General features: G+C 48.5%; 6 protein-coding genes across 6 annotated transcripts; 1 reads left to right on the top strand and 5 right to left on the bottom strand.

Moving 5' to 3' along the window:
- Positions 1 to 622: 622 nt before the first annotated feature.
- On the bottom strand, positions 623 to 3,513 carry LACBIDRAFT_334853 (uncharacterized protein; the record flags this gene model as incomplete). Its single annotated transcript, XM_001889673.1, has 11 exons — positions 623 to 867; positions 923 to 1,320; positions 1,375 to 1,579; positions 1,755 to 2,080; positions 2,141 to 2,467; positions 2,515 to 2,554; positions 2,614 to 2,736; positions 2,794 to 3,119; positions 3,172 to 3,294; positions 3,328 to 3,358; positions 3,390 to 3,513. 11 exons carry the CDS (start codon positions 3,511 to 3,513, stop codon positions 623 to 625), a joined length of 2,268 nt encoding a protein of 755 aa, XP_001889708.1.
- A 633-nt stretch (positions 3,514 to 4,146) lies between these two features.
- Positions 4,147 to 7,011, bottom strand: LACBIDRAFT_316256 (uncharacterized protein; the record flags this gene model as incomplete). Its single annotated transcript, XM_001889672.1, has 10 exons — positions 4,147 to 4,391; positions 4,451 to 4,845; positions 4,897 to 5,094; positions 5,148 to 5,600; positions 5,653 to 5,941; positions 5,995 to 6,063; positions 6,117 to 6,239; positions 6,293 to 6,618; positions 6,671 to 6,793; positions 6,848 to 7,011. 10 exons carry the CDS (start codon positions 7,009 to 7,011, stop codon positions 4,147 to 4,149), a joined length of 2,385 nt encoding a protein of 794 aa, XP_001889707.1.
- Positions 7,012 to 7,855: 844 nt separating this feature from the next.
- Positions 7,856 to 10,717, bottom strand: LACBIDRAFT_316255 (uncharacterized protein; the record flags this gene model as incomplete). Its single annotated transcript, XM_001889671.1, has 10 exons — positions 7,856 to 8,100; positions 8,154 to 8,578; positions 8,634 to 8,831; positions 8,886 to 9,368; positions 9,420 to 9,708; positions 9,759 to 9,827; positions 9,882 to 10,004; positions 10,059 to 10,381; positions 10,440 to 10,562; positions 10,617 to 10,717. 10 exons carry the CDS (start codon positions 10,715 to 10,717, stop codon positions 7,856 to 7,858), a joined length of 2,379 nt encoding a protein of 792 aa, XP_001889706.1.
- A 436-nt stretch (positions 10,718 to 11,153) lies between these two features.
- On the bottom strand, positions 11,154 to 12,550 carry LACBIDRAFT_256060 (uncharacterized protein; the record flags this gene model as incomplete). Its single annotated transcript, XM_001889670.1, has 9 exons — positions 11,154 to 11,368; positions 11,422 to 11,524; positions 11,574 to 11,652; positions 11,707 to 11,773; positions 11,827 to 11,928; positions 11,974 to 12,114; positions 12,179 to 12,225; positions 12,275 to 12,429; positions 12,482 to 12,550. The coding sequence occupies 9 exons, from the start codon at positions 12,548 to 12,550 to the stop codon at positions 11,154 to 11,156; spliced, it is 978 nt and encodes a 325-aa protein (XP_001889705.1).
- Positions 12,551 to 12,857: 307 nt separating this feature from the next.
- On the bottom strand, positions 12,858 to 13,702 carry LACBIDRAFT_334849 (uncharacterized protein; the record flags this gene model as incomplete). Its single annotated transcript, XM_001889669.1, has 3 exons — positions 12,858 to 12,899; positions 12,964 to 13,226; positions 13,297 to 13,702. The coding sequence occupies 3 exons, from the start codon at positions 13,700 to 13,702 to the stop codon at positions 12,858 to 12,860; spliced, it is 711 nt and encodes a 236-aa protein (XP_001889704.1).
- Positions 13,703 to 15,263: 1,561 nt separating this feature from the next.
- Positions 15,264 to 16,230, top strand: LACBIDRAFT_316253 (uncharacterized protein; the record flags this gene model as incomplete). The annotated part of the gene is made up of 4 exons (XM_001889708.1): positions 15,264 to 15,334; positions 15,388 to 15,512; positions 15,567 to 15,934; positions 15,988 to 16,230. The coding sequence occupies 4 exons, from the start codon at positions 15,264 to 15,266 to the stop codon at positions 16,228 to 16,230; spliced, it is 807 nt and encodes a 268-aa protein (XP_001889743.1).
- Between the last annotated feature and the right edge of the window lie 58 nt (positions 16,231 to 16,288).

The raw sequence follows: 16,288 nt of genomic DNA, 5'->3' as shown, positions 1-16,288 counted from the left end.
AATCGGGTATCTCAGGACCGTGAATTCTCTGGAAAAAACCGGCGACAGATTTGAATTCGGACGGTCGAAATTCGGATAGGTGACTTTAATTTCACTATATTTCAGTAAATCAGCGGGATCTAGGATTCTTTTCATGAAAGTGACTGGGACATACAAGGTGACATGGTCCACCCCTCACACCAAGAAGCTCTCGCTCAACACCGGAACACCGGGATCCAGGCAATCCAAAGAGGGGGCCAAAAAGTTTGGAGCATAATGCATAAGCGATAAACATTTTGTTGTACACGGTCTCCCACGATGGTGAAGCACGCCGGTCATGTCAGCTTTGAGCAACTTTGTTGGTTGTTTCAATTTGAAGTTGGCGCGCATCAAATAAAACCAAAAAAAAAACTGATAAACTTTCCATGGCACACGCCTTCGTTCAGAACAATACGCACAAGCCTCACCCAGTTGGGTTGATGGTATCTTCGGACCGATCTCTCGGCTGCCGACATTTGAATTCTTCTAGAACTGGAGCGCTCGAGTTCTGCATGGTTAGATGAAAGGCGGTGAACGTTGGGAAAGGAAACATAGATTGGCAAGAAGGTATAGCGATATATTCATTCAAGTAGACAAACACCCATCAAGCGCCCATATGCATCAACTCGGAGCTTGCGATCCGCAGCCTCTCCAGCTTTTTCTGAAGATCCTCACGGCGGTCGGCGATGTGAGGATTCTCCTGGGCAAGCTCTTTGCAGATGCGCTGGCCTTCCGGACCATTGATGCCCAACCTTCCGTACAGCGTCTGTAGCAGGTCACGCTCTATTCCTCGAACCAGCTCGTAATCGATCGCCAGGGGAACGTTGTCGGCAAAACGTTTGTACGCGACTGTGGACAAGAACGATCAGTAAGCCTACCTGGCGGAGAGGGATGTAAGACTGACCTTGGAAGTACGCTCGGACATCGGCCATGATGATGAGAGCGTGCTCCATCCTGTCCGGAGGAAGGAGCTTTGAGATGTCTTCGGGCTTGATACCCGGGAGTCCCATTTCGGCCAACCCACTGAGAACTTTTGCGATACCCATCTCCTGAGGTTCGACTGTTTTGGCGCGGCTAGAATTAGTTTGCGACGTGGAAGGACGATAGCTTTCAATGCTATCCATTAGTTCGGCCCTCTGATCTTTCTTGCGTAAGCCTTTGTAATGTGCCAGGAATTTGTACTTGTAGTCGGTGAGGTAATGGATGTTGAGGGAAAAGGGGCGATCTTCCAGCTTCAAGAGCCAATCAATCCTCTCCTCGGCACGTTGAAGACACTCATTGACGTGTTTTTGTACGATGGCCCTATCATCAGACACGGGTGAGCACCACTTGAACACAAGAGGAAAGTAGCCTCACTTGACGCGCTGCTCAAGAGTTCCTTGGCCGAAGAAGGCAAAATGTTTTGTCACCAGCTTCTTGCAGTGTTCGAGAATGAGAGTGTGAACGGTCTTGCACAAAACGACAGCGGGGTAACGCCATTCCTTGATGATAGCGGCGATGAAAGTCTCTTGGACAACAAAGGGGTAGTTCCCCGGAAGCTCTCGAGTGCGTGCGCTAAATCCTACAGGTCAATGTCGCCAAATGAATGAGGGTTGAACGTTGTCACCGATGTGCCCTGTCATAAACGTCATCTATGAATATCGATTCTGCCTCTGCCCGCTTGCGTTTCTTCGGAACTCGCGCCCCAACGGAGCCACCCCAGCAATCCGATTGATAGTCCTCATCTTCAGGCTCACTCTCGATCTCACTCTGTTCCTCATTAGCAAGAAATTTGGGCCTGGTAACTTTCTTCGAGCTGCCATGTTTCCGTTCAAAGGGATGGAACTTGGGCGCCGTAGAGCGAACATCCCGTCGGAATCTCTCTTGGGCTGGACGGATGACCTGTAGAAGGCCATCTTCATCCGAAACTCCCTCGACATGTTGGAAGACATCACTGATGAAAACGTGCAGCAACGTGGCGATCTCATTGAGAGGGTCGTTGGAAGGTGCCTTTGGGAGGGAATTCAGAGCCTCCCGTGCCTTGAAAATGGATTTTTCCAATTCGTCTTGAATTTGGGGTAGCCTGTAGGTTTGTTAAATGATGAAAGTCGTACTTAGAAAGTCGCTTAGCTAGAAGGCTCACCTTTTTGAAATGAGATCAGACAGAATTGAGCTCAGCCGTTCAACCAGGTTTGACGTGCGCAGATACTTCTGATACATGGTATCGAGGTCGGACCAAGGAGCAGTCATGCTGAAATATTCGTCTTCCCGTTGGCGAGCCTCAGACCACGTTATTTTCTGCTTGATGTCGTTCGAGCTGGGCTGCTTGACGCAGTACCAGTTGTTTTCGAGCGGTTCCTTTTCATTTCGAATGAAAGGAAGCCAATTGGCCTCCTCGCCCACGGGAATACGATCTGGCTTCGTCAAGACTCCTGTTGACATGCGTCGATGTTGAGCGCCGTAGGAAAAGCTAACGCGGAATCATTACCGATGGTTCTCTTGCCTTCCGGATCGTACTGCTTGGCGAGGCGGTGTGCGCCCTGATTTTCGAAGTCGGCTGTGAAATATCAACGTCAGCCACGAGCGCGACCATTGACTACAACTGCAACGACGCACTCTCGCATGCGACGGTCAGCAGGATGATACAAGAGGGCTTCTTGATGTATGAGGTGACCAAGCCTTCAACGAGGGAGATGTCGCTTGAGCTCCCTCGAGAGCTACTGACGCTGGCTATCAAACCTAGACCACATTGCAGAAGAATTAACCCCCGGAAAAAATAACTAACAGGTTACACACCAGGAAGATCACAAAACGATAGATCAGCCACATCTGGCCCAGTGATTTGAAGGGTTACACAGTTGTTGGAGAAGCTCAGCTCGGAGTCCTGGACGTCTTCGTCGTCACCTTCTAGGAAAGTTTTGCGAGGTTTATTGGGGTTGAGTATAGCACGCTGAGCGCGTTTAATGCGATCTTCTACTTCAGCTTTGTTGAAGATCGTAGTGCCAAAAGTTTCGTTCCGAGCTTGGCCAAGAGGTTGCCCTTTGTTGTCAGTGATAAAACGAAGCGATACGATACACTTCCAGGCTTCTTCAGAGCGTGAAAGTCGACATTCGGTTGGGCAACTGTCGACATCAAGTCAGCAGAAATACGGCACTCGATGGAAAGAGTGCTGACCGCGTGCATGTTCCAGCGGCGCGAGGCAGAGTAATACCAGAGATTGATTCAATCAGCGAAGACTTTCCAGCACTTTGAGACCCGATAACCGCGATTTGCGGAAGGTCAATATCAACCTGAACGCTTCGGAGGTAGGGATGTCAGTCAAGGACCCACAATATTGATGGTCGAGAGTAATTACCCGGTGCTATGTAGACGGTTGACAAGATCCAACATACGACGTCTGCCATGAGACAACTGAGGGTTTGACAAACCGACACCATCTCCGGCACATTCTACGCTTCCGGATCGTGAAATATCCATGGACTCGTTGGTGGAGACACTTGTATCGAGGTTTGGCATGCAGATGGAGCGGTGTGGGATATGAAAGACCGAGAGTTTTAGAAATCGCAATCGAACAATCTGGTTTAAAAGGCTTTTGAGGTGCTTATCGCAAGCTTAACTCTGGAAACGGGGCGGTTATTTAGCTTTCTGAGTTGAGTCATAATTGAGGGGCGAAGGCCAATTGCGTAGCAACAGCCTCAAAAACAAGTGTGAAGCTTGGATTCGTAGAAGAAGATGGTGGCGTTTCCGCAAGTGAATTTGAAGGTATGGGCGCCAACGACATCACAGTCGAAAGTCGGGAGATACTTGGGTCAATTGAATCCATATAGGACATGTTTCTGTGCCGTTTTACCGCTGGTATGAATGGCTTGAGTAACCCAATACTGCCACTGAACGAGGGAGTCGGAAGCCAGTGGATTGTGTGGACGGAGCTCCGCGTGTCCTTTCGGCGCCTGATCCAAGTCGCCGTGAGCCAAAAGTTAGTTTTTTTCTTGGTAAGACTCCAGACAATCAGCGAAGTTGAGGAAGGGTCGAAAGGGCAGAAATCGAGCTGCCAAAAATACGAATTCAAACAGGATTTGATTTATTTGCCAAAATACTCCGTCAAAGTGCTACAGAGTCCAAGATTACTACGGGGTGTCAAAATGAGAGTCAGACACCAATACGCATGAGCTCTGAGCTCGCGAATTCCAGCCTCTCAAGTTTCTTCTTCAGATCAGCACGACGATCAGCAATGTGTGAGCTTTCCTGCGCGAGCTCCTTGCAGATGCGGTGTCCATCAGGACCGTTGATGCCTAGCGTCGTGTACAGCGTCTTGAGAAGATCTCGTTCAACCCCCCGAACGAGCTCGAAGTCAACGGCCAGAGGAACGTTGTCGGCAATGCGTTTGTAGGCAACTAGTTGGCGGCGTTGTATCTTCAACCTCAACCAAAGAGTGAAAAGAAGATAGACCCACCTTGGAAATACGCTCGAACGTCGGACATGATGTGGATAGCGGGCTCCATCCGATCCGGTGGCAAAAGTTTTGGGATATCCTCTGGCTTGATTCCAGCCAAGCCCATCTCCGCCAATCCAGTAAGAACTTTAGCCAATCCCGTAGGAGGTGGATCTCCGTATGTTGGGGTAGATTTTACCGTATTGCTGCTTGGGCGGTAGTTACTGATGAGTTTCATTAAGTCGCTCTTTTCGTCTCTCTCTCGAGCTCCCTTGTAGTACGAGTAAAACTTGTCCTTGTAGTCTGCGAGGTAGTGTGTGTTCAAGGAGAAAGGCCGGTCCTCAAGCTTCAAGAGCCATTCGATCCGCTCCTCCGCACGTTGGAGGCACTCATTGACATGTTTCTGAATGATAGTTCTGACCATCCGGTCAATCGTTAAATGTCAGATCAAGGGAGCGGAAACTAACTTCACACGTTGCTCCAGAGTACCCTGACCAAAATGGCTAAAGTGTTCCGTAACAAGTTTTTTGCAATGTTCCATGACGAGGGCATGAACAGTTTTGATCAAAATTTGAGAAGGGAAGTGCCATTTCTTGATCGTTTTGCCGATTAACGACTGCTGAACAACAAAAGGGTAGTTTCCGGGCAATTCACGGGTACGTGCGCTACGGTCCATAATCAGTACCCGTTAAAAAGATAAGAAGGGATAGTGACCTACCGTTGCGCCATCTCAAGAACCTCATCTATACAAATGATTTCGCCACGGCCTTGACGCTGTTGCTGTGAAACGACCAGCTCGCCAGAAAAGTCTTTCTCCAAGTCGTCTTCATCACTCTCACTACCTTCAACTTCCTCGTGGCCCTCCTCATTGGTAAGAAACTTGACCTTCGACATATGCCTTCGCCCAGCGTACTTCCTCTCATACGGACGGAAATTGGGCGCGGTTTTACGGATTTCCAAACGAAATCGCTCCTGAGCGGGGCGGACTGACTGGAGGAGGCCATCTTCATCAGGAATACCCTCAACGTGTTTGGAAATATCGTTTGTGAAAACATGGAGCATAGTGACGATCTCGTTAAGAGGGTCATTTGAGGGTTCCTTCGGGAGAGCGGATACAGCCTGCCGTGCGTTGAAGATCGATTTCTCTAGTTCATCTTGAATTTGTGGTAGCCTACAAAACGATATAATCAATTTGTTCAACTCATTAACTTCGTGGCCCCTACCTCTTGGAAATGAGATCAGACAATATCGAGCTAAGGCGCTCGACCAAGTTTGATGTGCGGAGGTACTTTTGATAAACCGTGTCGAGCTCCGACCACGGCGCTGTCATGCTGAAATACTCATCCTCACTTTGGCGAGCTCCGAACCACGTCATCTTCTGTTTGATATCATTGGAACTGGGCTGTTTCACACAGTACCAGTTGTTCTCTAAGGCTTCCTTTTCGTTCCGGATGAACGGAAGCCAACTGGATTCTTCGCCTGTGGGGATACGGTCTGGCTTTGTGAGGACACCTAGTAAATATCTTGAACAGTGAAAATAGCGCTGAAATAGTTTGTTATCTTACCAATCGTCCTTTTACCCTCTGGGTCGTGCTGCTTGGCGAGGCGGTGGGCGCCTTGATTCTCGAAGTCGGCTAATTGCATGAATCTCGGTATGCTGCGGAACAAGGTGCAAAGAACAGCTTACTTTCACAAGCCACAGTCAAAAGAATGATACAGCTTGTTTTCTTGATGTAAGACGTGACAAGACCTTCGACGAGGGCGATGTCGTTCGCGCTTCCTCGGGTGCTGCTCACACTTGCGATTAACCCTAGAATAACACGTCAATATGACCAAAGGATCAAATGAGGCAGAAACACGAACCAGGTAGATCGCAAAAAGATAGGTCAGCAACGTCTGGTCCACTGATTTGAAGCGAAACACAGTTGTTTGAAAAACTAAGCTCGGAGTCCAGGCCGTCTTCGTCCTCTCCTTCCAGAAAATGTTTCCGGGGTTTCTTAGGATTCAGAATGGCGCGTTGTGCACGCCTAATCCGCCCTTCGACGTCAGCTTTGTCGGTGATAATAGCTCCGAAGGGCTCATTTCGAGCCTGTCCGAGAGGCTGGCCTTTCTCATCCGTTATGAATCGCAGAGATACGACGCATTGCCAGGGGTTGTCACTGCGTGAGAGACGGCACTCCGTTGGGCACCTAGGACAGCGTTCAAATGAAACCGGTCTTATAAAGAGTAGAGGATACATACCTAGTGCAAGTCCCAGCAGCACGTGGCAACGTGATTCCTGAGATTGATTCAATCAGAGACGACTTGCCAGCACTTTGTGAACCAATGACCGCAATTTGCGGGAGATCGATGTCGACCTGGACACTAAAGGCGAAAAATTGTGAGCTGTTAACTGGCGGGACAGGAACCCGGACTTGCCCTGTGCTATGAAGACGATTCACAAGGTCGAGCATCTGCCGGCGACCGTGTGATAGCTTTGGGTTGGAAAGACCAACACCAGCGTAGTTGGCAGCATTATCGTCGGCAGCGATAGGAGGCATAAACGCAGCTATATCGCTATCAGAAAAGCTAGAATCAGACATGCAAAGGGATGAAATTGACCAGGGCCGCACCAGGTGGCTCTTATAAGCAGTGGGCTCGCTTTGATACAGATTTCTTCAGCTTCTTTAAAAGCGCGTGTCTTCTTCTGACGCCCATAGTGGTGCGAATCCTTTAGAGAAGGGTATTACGTGTCCGGAGAGTAGAGAGGCGGCTTGAATAGATGGTGGATCATTGTCAGAAAAGCTTGCATTGCCATGGTTAGGGCTCTCTGAAGCGAATACAAGAGGAAGGGACTCCTTCAACCGTGGTGTTGGATCCCCAGAAAAGGAGTGCAGTGCGATCTTCTGATTTCCTTTGGTGGGACAAGGACTAGAAAACGAAGTGTTGAACTCGCGCTGCTTTTGTCTCCGAATGGCATGTAGGTCTACTGCCAACGCGTGTTTCGGTTTCGATGAAGTAGAGTTGGGAAGAATCAGAAAGGCGTGCTGAAAGTTAGCCGACTTTCGTTGGAAGGTGTGGGTAGGCGTAGATGCGCGTAAGTACTACAAAATCTAGATGTTTCTTGCGATACCTTCACACGAAGCCGGACAAAGTTAGATCTCGTGAAACCAGAACATAACATACTACCTCGACTCACCTCTGTGCTCTGCAAATGATTCATGCGACTGACCGCAAATGCTAGCAGTCACTGATTATGTAGGGTTCAAGATAAGCCCACAAATCCTGAGTAGGGTACGTTGTCAGGTGAAAGGTTGAAAAATCATGGTCTACTACGTCACAAGTCATTACAACATACAGTGTCGCGTTCGCCGAAAGGAATGGGGAGTAATAGTAAAGATACGCGGCTACGCAGTACCTGCAATATTCCAACAAGTTCGAAATCGATTAAACGCTGACTAGCAAGAGCTCTGAACTCGCGGATAGCAGCCTCTGAAGCTTCCCTTTGAGGTCCGCGCGGCGATCAGCGAGATGAGGGCTCTCCTGGGCAAGCTCCTTGCAGATGCGGGGTCCATCAGGTCCATTGATTCCTAAAGTCGCGTAGAGCGCTGTTATAAGGTTCCGTTCGACACCCCGAACCAACTCAAAGTCAATTGCCAGACAGATGTTGTCAGAGAAACGCTTGTAGGCAACTGCGGGCGATTCCCCTTAGCATTGATTGGAAGAGCGGAGGTATAGCACTCACCTTGAAAGTACGCCCTGACGTCGGACATGATGTGGAGAGCAGGCTGCATCTTATCAGGAGGCAGAAGTTTTGGGATGTCCTCTGCCTTCACTTGTGTGAGGCCCATCTCCGCCAGCCCAGCAAGGACCTTGCCAACTCCAGTAGGACCAGGAACGCTGGGCTCCCTGTATAACCTGTTGTTACTCGCAAATGGACCTTCGCTTACTGGCATTGGTTTTGGCTTAATGAAGTTATGGATAAGTTCCATCAAATCCCCTTCCTCGTCTTTCCGTCGGGAACCCTTGTAGTACGCGAAGAATTTATCCTTGTAATCCGAGAAATAATGCGAGTTCAAGGTGAAGGGTCGTTCCTCGAGTTTCAATTGCCATTCAATTCTCTCCTCTGCCCGTTGGAGGCACTCATTCACATGTTTCTGGATGATCGCCCTGGTATTATACATTAGTCAAAGTCAATTCAAAACGATTCGATCAGTTGAACTACTTGACGCGTTGTTCCAAAGTCCCCTGACCAAAATGGTTGCAGTGCTTTGTAACGAGCTTCTTGCAGTGCTCCATGACGAGGGTATGGACAGTGGTAACCAGGGACTGTGAAGGGAGGTGCCATTTATTGGTAAACTCCTTGATATATAACTCTTGTACGACGAAAGGATAGTTTCCAGGTAGTTCTCGAGTGCGCGCACTATGTTTCACGTCAGCGCTGTTCAAACCCAGGGTCCAAAGCAAGTCCACTCACTCTTGCGCCATCTCAAGTACTTCATCTATACATATGATACCGCCTTGGCCCTGGCCCGTCAAATCGTCATCATTGTCGTCGGTGTCGCCGTCATCGTCAGTGTCATCACTGCGCGCAGATCCAATAAAACCTGGACTGTCATCGATACCACTTCCTTCGTCGTCATCGTTTCCCTCTTCATTAGAGAGAAACTTGGGCTTCAATAGATGCCTGTGTCCAACATACACTCTCTCGTATGGACGGAATTTGGGGGCAGTCACACGGATTCCACGTCGGAAGCGCTCCTGAGCCGGGCGGATCGCTTGAAGCAGACCAGCTTTATGGGGGACACCCTCGACGTGTTTAGCGACATCGTTTGTGAAAATGTGGAGAAGTGTGACGATCTCGTTGAGCGGATCGTTGGAGGGTTCCTTGTGGAGACTGTTGAGAGCCAGACGCGTCTCTGCAATGGCTTTCTCGAGTTCATCTTGGATTTGCGGTAGCCTGCGGAACATTATATCAAACCTAGGTTAACAATCGATTTCCTATTCTCACCTCTTGATGATAAGTTCAGATAAGACTGAACTGAGGCGTTCAACTAGATTGGCGGTGCGCAGGTACTTTTGATGGACCGTGTCAAGCTCCGACCAGGGAGCTGTCATGCTGAAAAACTCATCCTCTCGCCGACGAGCATCTTGCCAAGTTATCTTCTGCTTCAGGTCGCTAGAGCTTGGCTGCTTCACGCAGTACCAGTTATTCTCCAACGGTTCCCTCTCGTTTCGGATAAAGGATAGCCAATTGACTTCTTCGCCAGTGGGAATACGGTCGGGTTTCGTTAAAACACCTATATAAGATGTTAGCTGGTGGTTGTGAGTGACATTGAATCATCCTCACCAATCGTTCGTTTTCCTTCCGGGTCATATCGCTTCGCGAGGGTTTGAGCACCCTGGTTCTCAAAGTCGGCTTTATTGGAAGGTGTATGAAAGAGTCACGATGTAGGAAGAAATGATGACTTACTTTCGCAAGCCACGGTCAGAAGGATTATGCAACTTGGCTTCTTAATATAGGCTGTAACAAGGTTTTCGACAAGAGCGATGTCATTTGAGTTTCCTTTACTGCTGCTGACACTTGCAATCAGGCCTACAAAGACCACGCGTCAGTACGAGACAGGTATAATAGGGCCCCAAGACAAACCAGGTAGATCGCAGAAGGATAGGTCCGCAATATCAGGTCCACTGATCTGGAGTGTAACACAGTTGTTCGAAAAGCTGAGCTCCGGATTGGCGACGTCTTCATCCGCTTCCAAAAAGTCGCTCCGGGGCTTTGAAGGATTCAGAATGGCGCGTTGCGCACGCCTGATTCGACCTTCAACCTCAGCTTTGTCTGTGATGGTCGGCCCAAACAGCTCAGTTCGTGCTTCACCAAGGGCCTGGCCCCTCTCATTTGTAATAAACCGCAACGAAACGACACATTGCCAAGGGCTGTTGCTATGCGAGAGACGACACTCCGTCGGACACCTTGGGAAGACATGTGATGAGTGTGTGTTGAGCAGAAGGTTGAAGGATACACAAGTACCGAGTGCAGGTCCCCGCAGCGCGAGGTAGCGTAATTCCAGATATAGATTCGATCAAAGAAGATTTGCCGGCGCTTTGCGAGCCAATGACGGCGATTTGCGGAAGATCAATGTCGGTCTGCACTCTGAGGAGGTTCAGTATCCCTTGAGTTCCCCAAGGGCGAGAAACGCAGACTTACCCCGTGCTATGTAGTCGATTGATAAGGTCCAGCATTTGTCGACTTCCTTGCGAAAGCATAGGATTCGTTGGGGTGCCATTGTTTTCTCCAGTAGAACTCATAGTAGAGTCCAAGTGTAGTGAGCAACCTCGAACTCAACTGTCAACTGTTATAAAGGATGTCATTCCAGCCTTCCGGACATGGCGTGTCTCCTCAAGGTCAGATAAGGCCATGACGTAACGTTACCAGGTGCGCTGCCGACATATGCTGCGCACAAACGCAATCATTTACACAAAATCTGCGTAGAAAGGCGAAAACCACCGTCGCAATGGTCGTGAACTGTGTTCATGAACTGTATCCAAAGCAAATAAATCAATTTCTGAAGGTTAAATCGATCGATTAGGCGTCTAATTGCTCAGATACATACATGAGGTATCTATCAAAGACATGAGTATGCGTGTGAAAGAAGAGTGTGGACCTACAAAATAACGCCGCTGAAACAGCTAGCTTGAGCTTCTTCAAACCAATGCCCTTCACCCCTTTAAAGAGAAGACACGTTCATCGCTGCGCGAAGTTTGTCTCATCCACATGCAGCAGGTCCACGATCCTATCCAACCCTGCATTCCCCCCCAACCTCGCAATCTCGGCCCGAGTTTTTGCTTCGAGGATTTTGAGCACAGAGAGCGTATACTCAAACGACTTCGTGTGGTCTTTTAGGTACGATATTGTGTGTACCTTCAACGTAGGAGTCGTAGGACGTTTCTGCAACACGTCTGCGCAAATGGGTGAGTAAATGGAGTGAAGAGTAAGACGAATGAAGACGGACTGAGAATTTGACGATTTGACGTGTCGGCGTGGATGCCATGTACGACAGGGAAAGAGAATTTGCCCTCTGTGAGATCTTCCGCAAAGCCTTTATTTGACGTGTACTGGGGAAAATTAGGGTTGTAACACAGTTCAGAAGCGAAGCTTACTCACCTCCGTACTCTGCAGGTTCATGAGGTCATCGCGGATTTGGAAAAACACTCCAATGAGATTGACAAGTGGAACGTAGTCGCTGAATAGCACAAACGGTTAGCTGAGTTCAGATGTCAAAACAAGTGAAGCGTACACGCCGATGTTTGTAGTACCGCAAGCCATCATAATCTTGACGCCCATTCTCAGCAATCCGCCAGTTTCTGGGAATGCTGCGTAAATTCCGGCGCCGTGGGCGACATTGAACTGAACTGACTGTTGTTTACCATACTTATGTATTCCTCTTCGGAGGGACATTGGAGGGAATCGCGCCACAGGATTTCAAGCCCCTGGCCGCGGTGAAGGGACAGTAGTTCCTCTAAGGAGGGTAAGTCAAGAACGTCGTTAAAGTGAAAGGGCGGACCTGTCACGAGGGCATCTAGGTCTTTGCGTGGAGGTGAGGTTGTGGGATTGTTGCGGAGGGCAAAGAGCTCTTGATAAGCAAGGAAATATACATAATTCGCCGTGTTGATCGTTTGTGGTATGCCATAGATCTTGTGTGCAACTAAGTTAAGTAGAATCTAACGGTAAGCCGCCTTGAGCAAGAAGAGAAAAGTGAGTCAACACACCTGGCTTTCCCCTCCGGAGCTGTGAATCATCCTCTATATCATCCACCCTTTGGAAGATCAGGCATGCTAACCAATAGGTGCTGCTACAATACTCACATCAGACTCGCAGCATGCAACATATTGACCACTTTCGTGATGACCAGCAGTGTGTCCGTTGGAACGTTCAACCAAGTATTAAACGCCTCGATGAGCTTCCCGCGTATCTCCTTACCTGGATTGGAGGTAATGAAGGTGAATGGTTCGAGAATAGCCTACATGTCGTTCAGCCGCAAAACGCGGCAGACAACTTGGTTGAGAGCTCACCGATTCATTTTGGGCCGACCAAGTTGGTTTTGCAGAAAGGGTGTCTAAGATGGTGTCGTACTTGGACATGGTGAATAGCTAGAAGAACAGCAGCTGCGCAGATGAACGCAATCGACGCATATCTGGTTTTGATGGTGACAGGGGAGGTAATCGCGTAGCACAGCCTCTTCGCAATTTCATTCCCAAAAAAGCAACAAAAAAGACATTAAAAGTTTGGACATTGTGTATGTGATAATGGCCATGCAATGCGGTACATATGCACTTGATGGAAAATGTGGAGCAAAATGAAGCAAGAATGCTCGAGGGTATGATTTGGAATGCTACCACAAGCACTAGTGATGTATGTAGAGCCAATCCAAAGCCAATCTTCAAAAATCTACACAGGAGAGAAAGATTTATCAGCCAGAGTGTGAGTGCCCTGCAGGAATAGAAGAGGGTAACGATCAGCAATATGTAAGAAATGGTGGAAGCCTCGTACGCACTTTGAGTTGGGAGCGTGGAGCTGTACTTGCACGAACCATTCGAGCTACGACCCAATCACGTATCCTTTGAACCAGCCTGGTGAGCGTTGCAGTAATGGCCAGTCGTAAAAACCGAAACAACTCGAGGGTAACTTTGCGAGGAGGCTCCGTGAAACGCAATTCGTGTGGCCCAAACTTGCGCAGGACTGCCCGATAAAATGGATCAATTACAAAAAGGAAACCCATCACTCCCATGATGACGATGGCGAAGAGCCATATACCGTCTAGACAGTAACAAGATCATTATTACTTAGAAGCTTGGGCCAAGTCGCTGAAAACCGAAAGATTGCCCACCGGGTGATTCTCCTAAAACCACTGTTGCGACACTCCACAGGGCTGCTGACCACGTCCAACCAAGAACGTGTTGCCCTATCACGAAAGACTCTGAGAGGTTTGAGTCTAGGATTGGCACGCGGCAGCTCCAAACGATAACCAGCGCCCAAAACGGGGAGAGAAAGGTTAAGGTGCACAGGACGAAGGCACGGAGTCCACCAGAGGGCAGAAAAAGCATGAAGACGACAGGGCCTAAGGTATAGATTAACGTCCCAAAAATTCCCAAACCAATGAGAACTAGTCTGTGCATGTAGATTTCTTGGGGAGAAGATTCGATTGCTGGTTGTTCTTGCTTGTAACGGTAAGGAGCAGCAAAAAGGAGAACCAAAAAGAGGAGAGTCCATCCTGAGGAGTCTCGAAGCAACATGTCACGAAATCCGGGAGCTTCCATTCGCGCGTGCACTACTCGCTAACAATAAATCAAGCTGGATGAAATATGTGACACTTCCTGCTCTACAATTGTCTGTCTGGTGCGCTGTAGAGCAGATGTGCGAGATGGGGATGGTGGATGAAAGTTATCACTGAGGGAAAGCAAAGGACCAGGAAAGAAAAGAGCTGTAGACTCGTCACATGATCGGAACAACTTGCTTCAAACCTGTGGGGAGGCGCAATGCCTGCGAAATCAATTTGTGTTTGCACCTATTTGGTCTCCCTATACATGGACGAGAATCAAGGAAAATCAATATTCTGCGTGACCCAGCACAATATCCGGAAATATTGATATACAAATTGGGACTAAAACAAGTTTTTTAGGGAATGGCCCGAGAATTTCCAAAGCAAGTCAATGATGAGGTGTAGATATCTCCCTGATCTATGGGGAGCAGTAAGATTATTTTGATATTCTCGGGCCATTCCCTGAACAATCAAAAATAAAGTGTAGTCTTACTATAAAGTGTAAGGCCCATTGTCCGTGCAAAGTAGTTATTTTGTTTTCAAAACTGCCTGCGAAACGCGCTAAATTAGATTACATAATCACGCGAAGGAGACGTCGCGTCGCGTCAACGCGTCGATGATACACATTCTCAATGACTATTAGGGCCACTCTACATTATCTCTACTACCCAAATTACTCCCAGAAACTTTTGATGACGCAAAGCATTGCCCAAAGGCCAAAAGCGGTGCTCCAATGCACAAATTGAGTCTCAGCACAAGGCAGATCTCGCTGAGCGCTCGTTGGCCCAACAGATGTGACAAGGAAGCGGAAACATGGTGTCTTCATTTGGAAAATTTTATATGACCTCAAGCATGAACTATCTGACTACAAACAGCAGATAAAAGGCCAGAAAACGAGCCTCATTTTATGACTTTGACAAGACTCTGACTATCATGATGACCTAGCATAGTCACCAATTCAATTTTACCGCACATTCACATTGTGATCTAACATACATACATTTACTATGCCTTTACCAGCCTAGAAATTGTAGTGGAACACGAGGAAATTATTTGGGAAGATAAAACGAGACATTTGGCAGGATTTGTGTGGCTGTGCACTTAGTCATCCGGTCAAATCAGTTGCAGGCATTGCGCCTCCCCAAAACCTGGAGCCTAGGATTGGCCTAGGAGCCCTCTCCCCAACGACAATATGTTCTTCGCAAATTCCAGTAATACCAGGCTTTCAATGATCCGCTTTGGTGCGGGATTCTGAATTCCTCTCCTCCATATGTCGCCTCTCCACCAACTACCAGTCAGCCCGAACCATAGTAGTACCACAGCCTAGATTCACTGGTGGGCTTTTTCAAGGCTTTATAAGACGATCTTGCCGGGTCAGTGTTTGCAATGTCATCACCAGGCTCACCACACGAAACCTACCGTCTATTTTTACATCTAGGCACACCCCGCAATTCCAACCCCATTGGCAGTGTTGCGGCCAACGAGCTTGAGCTTTGAACGAATTCTCGCCTCTCTGCCACTACTTGGTACTCACCATGGTGTACTTCTCTTTCCTCCCGGCTTCTTCCCCAGGATGCGTCGTTTCATCAGGTTCATCAACGTGGTGGTTCGTAGGCACTCCTCATCCTCGCTTTTCATTACTGAATGCACGCATAATAGGACTGACCATTGTCCCGCAGCTCTCATCATTGCAATCAGAGAGGCGCATTCTAAAGGCGAAGTAATCATCAACGTCTCCGTCGCAAACGATGGCGACTGGTTCCTTCGCACTGACGAATTCAATAGTGAGTCCCTCAAGCGCCTTCTTCAGCACCTAACGAGAACCATACATCTATCAGGGAAGAAACCAGGGAACGATCCCACGGAAAGCCGCGTTCTCCGATTTTGCCACGTCGCCACCGTTCAAACGGGTCGTGAAACTGAGCTGGGGAACGTCCAATGGATCACGTTCACCCCCGATGGTCAGGGCTTCATCGGAGTAGTAGGCCACGACGGCGTCCCCTACTGTGTCTTTGATAAAATACCGAAAACCCTCGATGAGCATCTCAAGACGCGGAATAAACTGTCGGAAGTGAAGATGGTGTCCATTGGTTGTGATAATAGCTGGGTTATAGTGTATCAGGACGGGGACATGAGTGCTGATGAGATTTGCACGAGCTTAATGGGCAAGTTGCATGATGTTCGTGCCGTTGGTTTCAAAGTCGAGGTTCGTTCCGAACTCCTTTTACTTTATGTTTGCTTACCTGAGCCTCCCCCAAGTCCGTCATATTATCTCCATCCACCAAGTCCAACTGGGTAATCACATACGAGAACGGAGCATCTCACTACGACGTCCCCTTCGCATGGTCATCAGGGATTAACAAACAGATCTCATTGTGTCAGGAGAATTTCGCGCTTGAACTCCAACGGTTCCAACAATTGGCGACGGCCAACATGGCAGCTGCTTCTAGGTTCACCAGCACAGCGGCCACCATGTATTCCTACCATGGCGGTATGTTTTAGGAAAGAATAGGGGGGTCGAGCAGGGTTCAAGTTTCTGAAAAAATGCACATGGGTCGCA

The sequence above is a fragment of the Laccaria bicolor genome, genomic scaffold (genome assembly GCF_000143565.1).
Source record: "Laccaria bicolor S238N-H82 LACBIscaffold_71 genomic scaffold, whole genome shotgun sequence".
Classification (NCBI taxonomy): domain Eukaryota; kingdom Fungi; phylum Basidiomycota; class Agaricomycetes; order Agaricales; family Hydnangiaceae; genus Laccaria; species Laccaria bicolor.
Note: the sequence above shows the minus strand (reverse complement) of the source record. Positions and strands in the feature narration are given on the sequence as shown.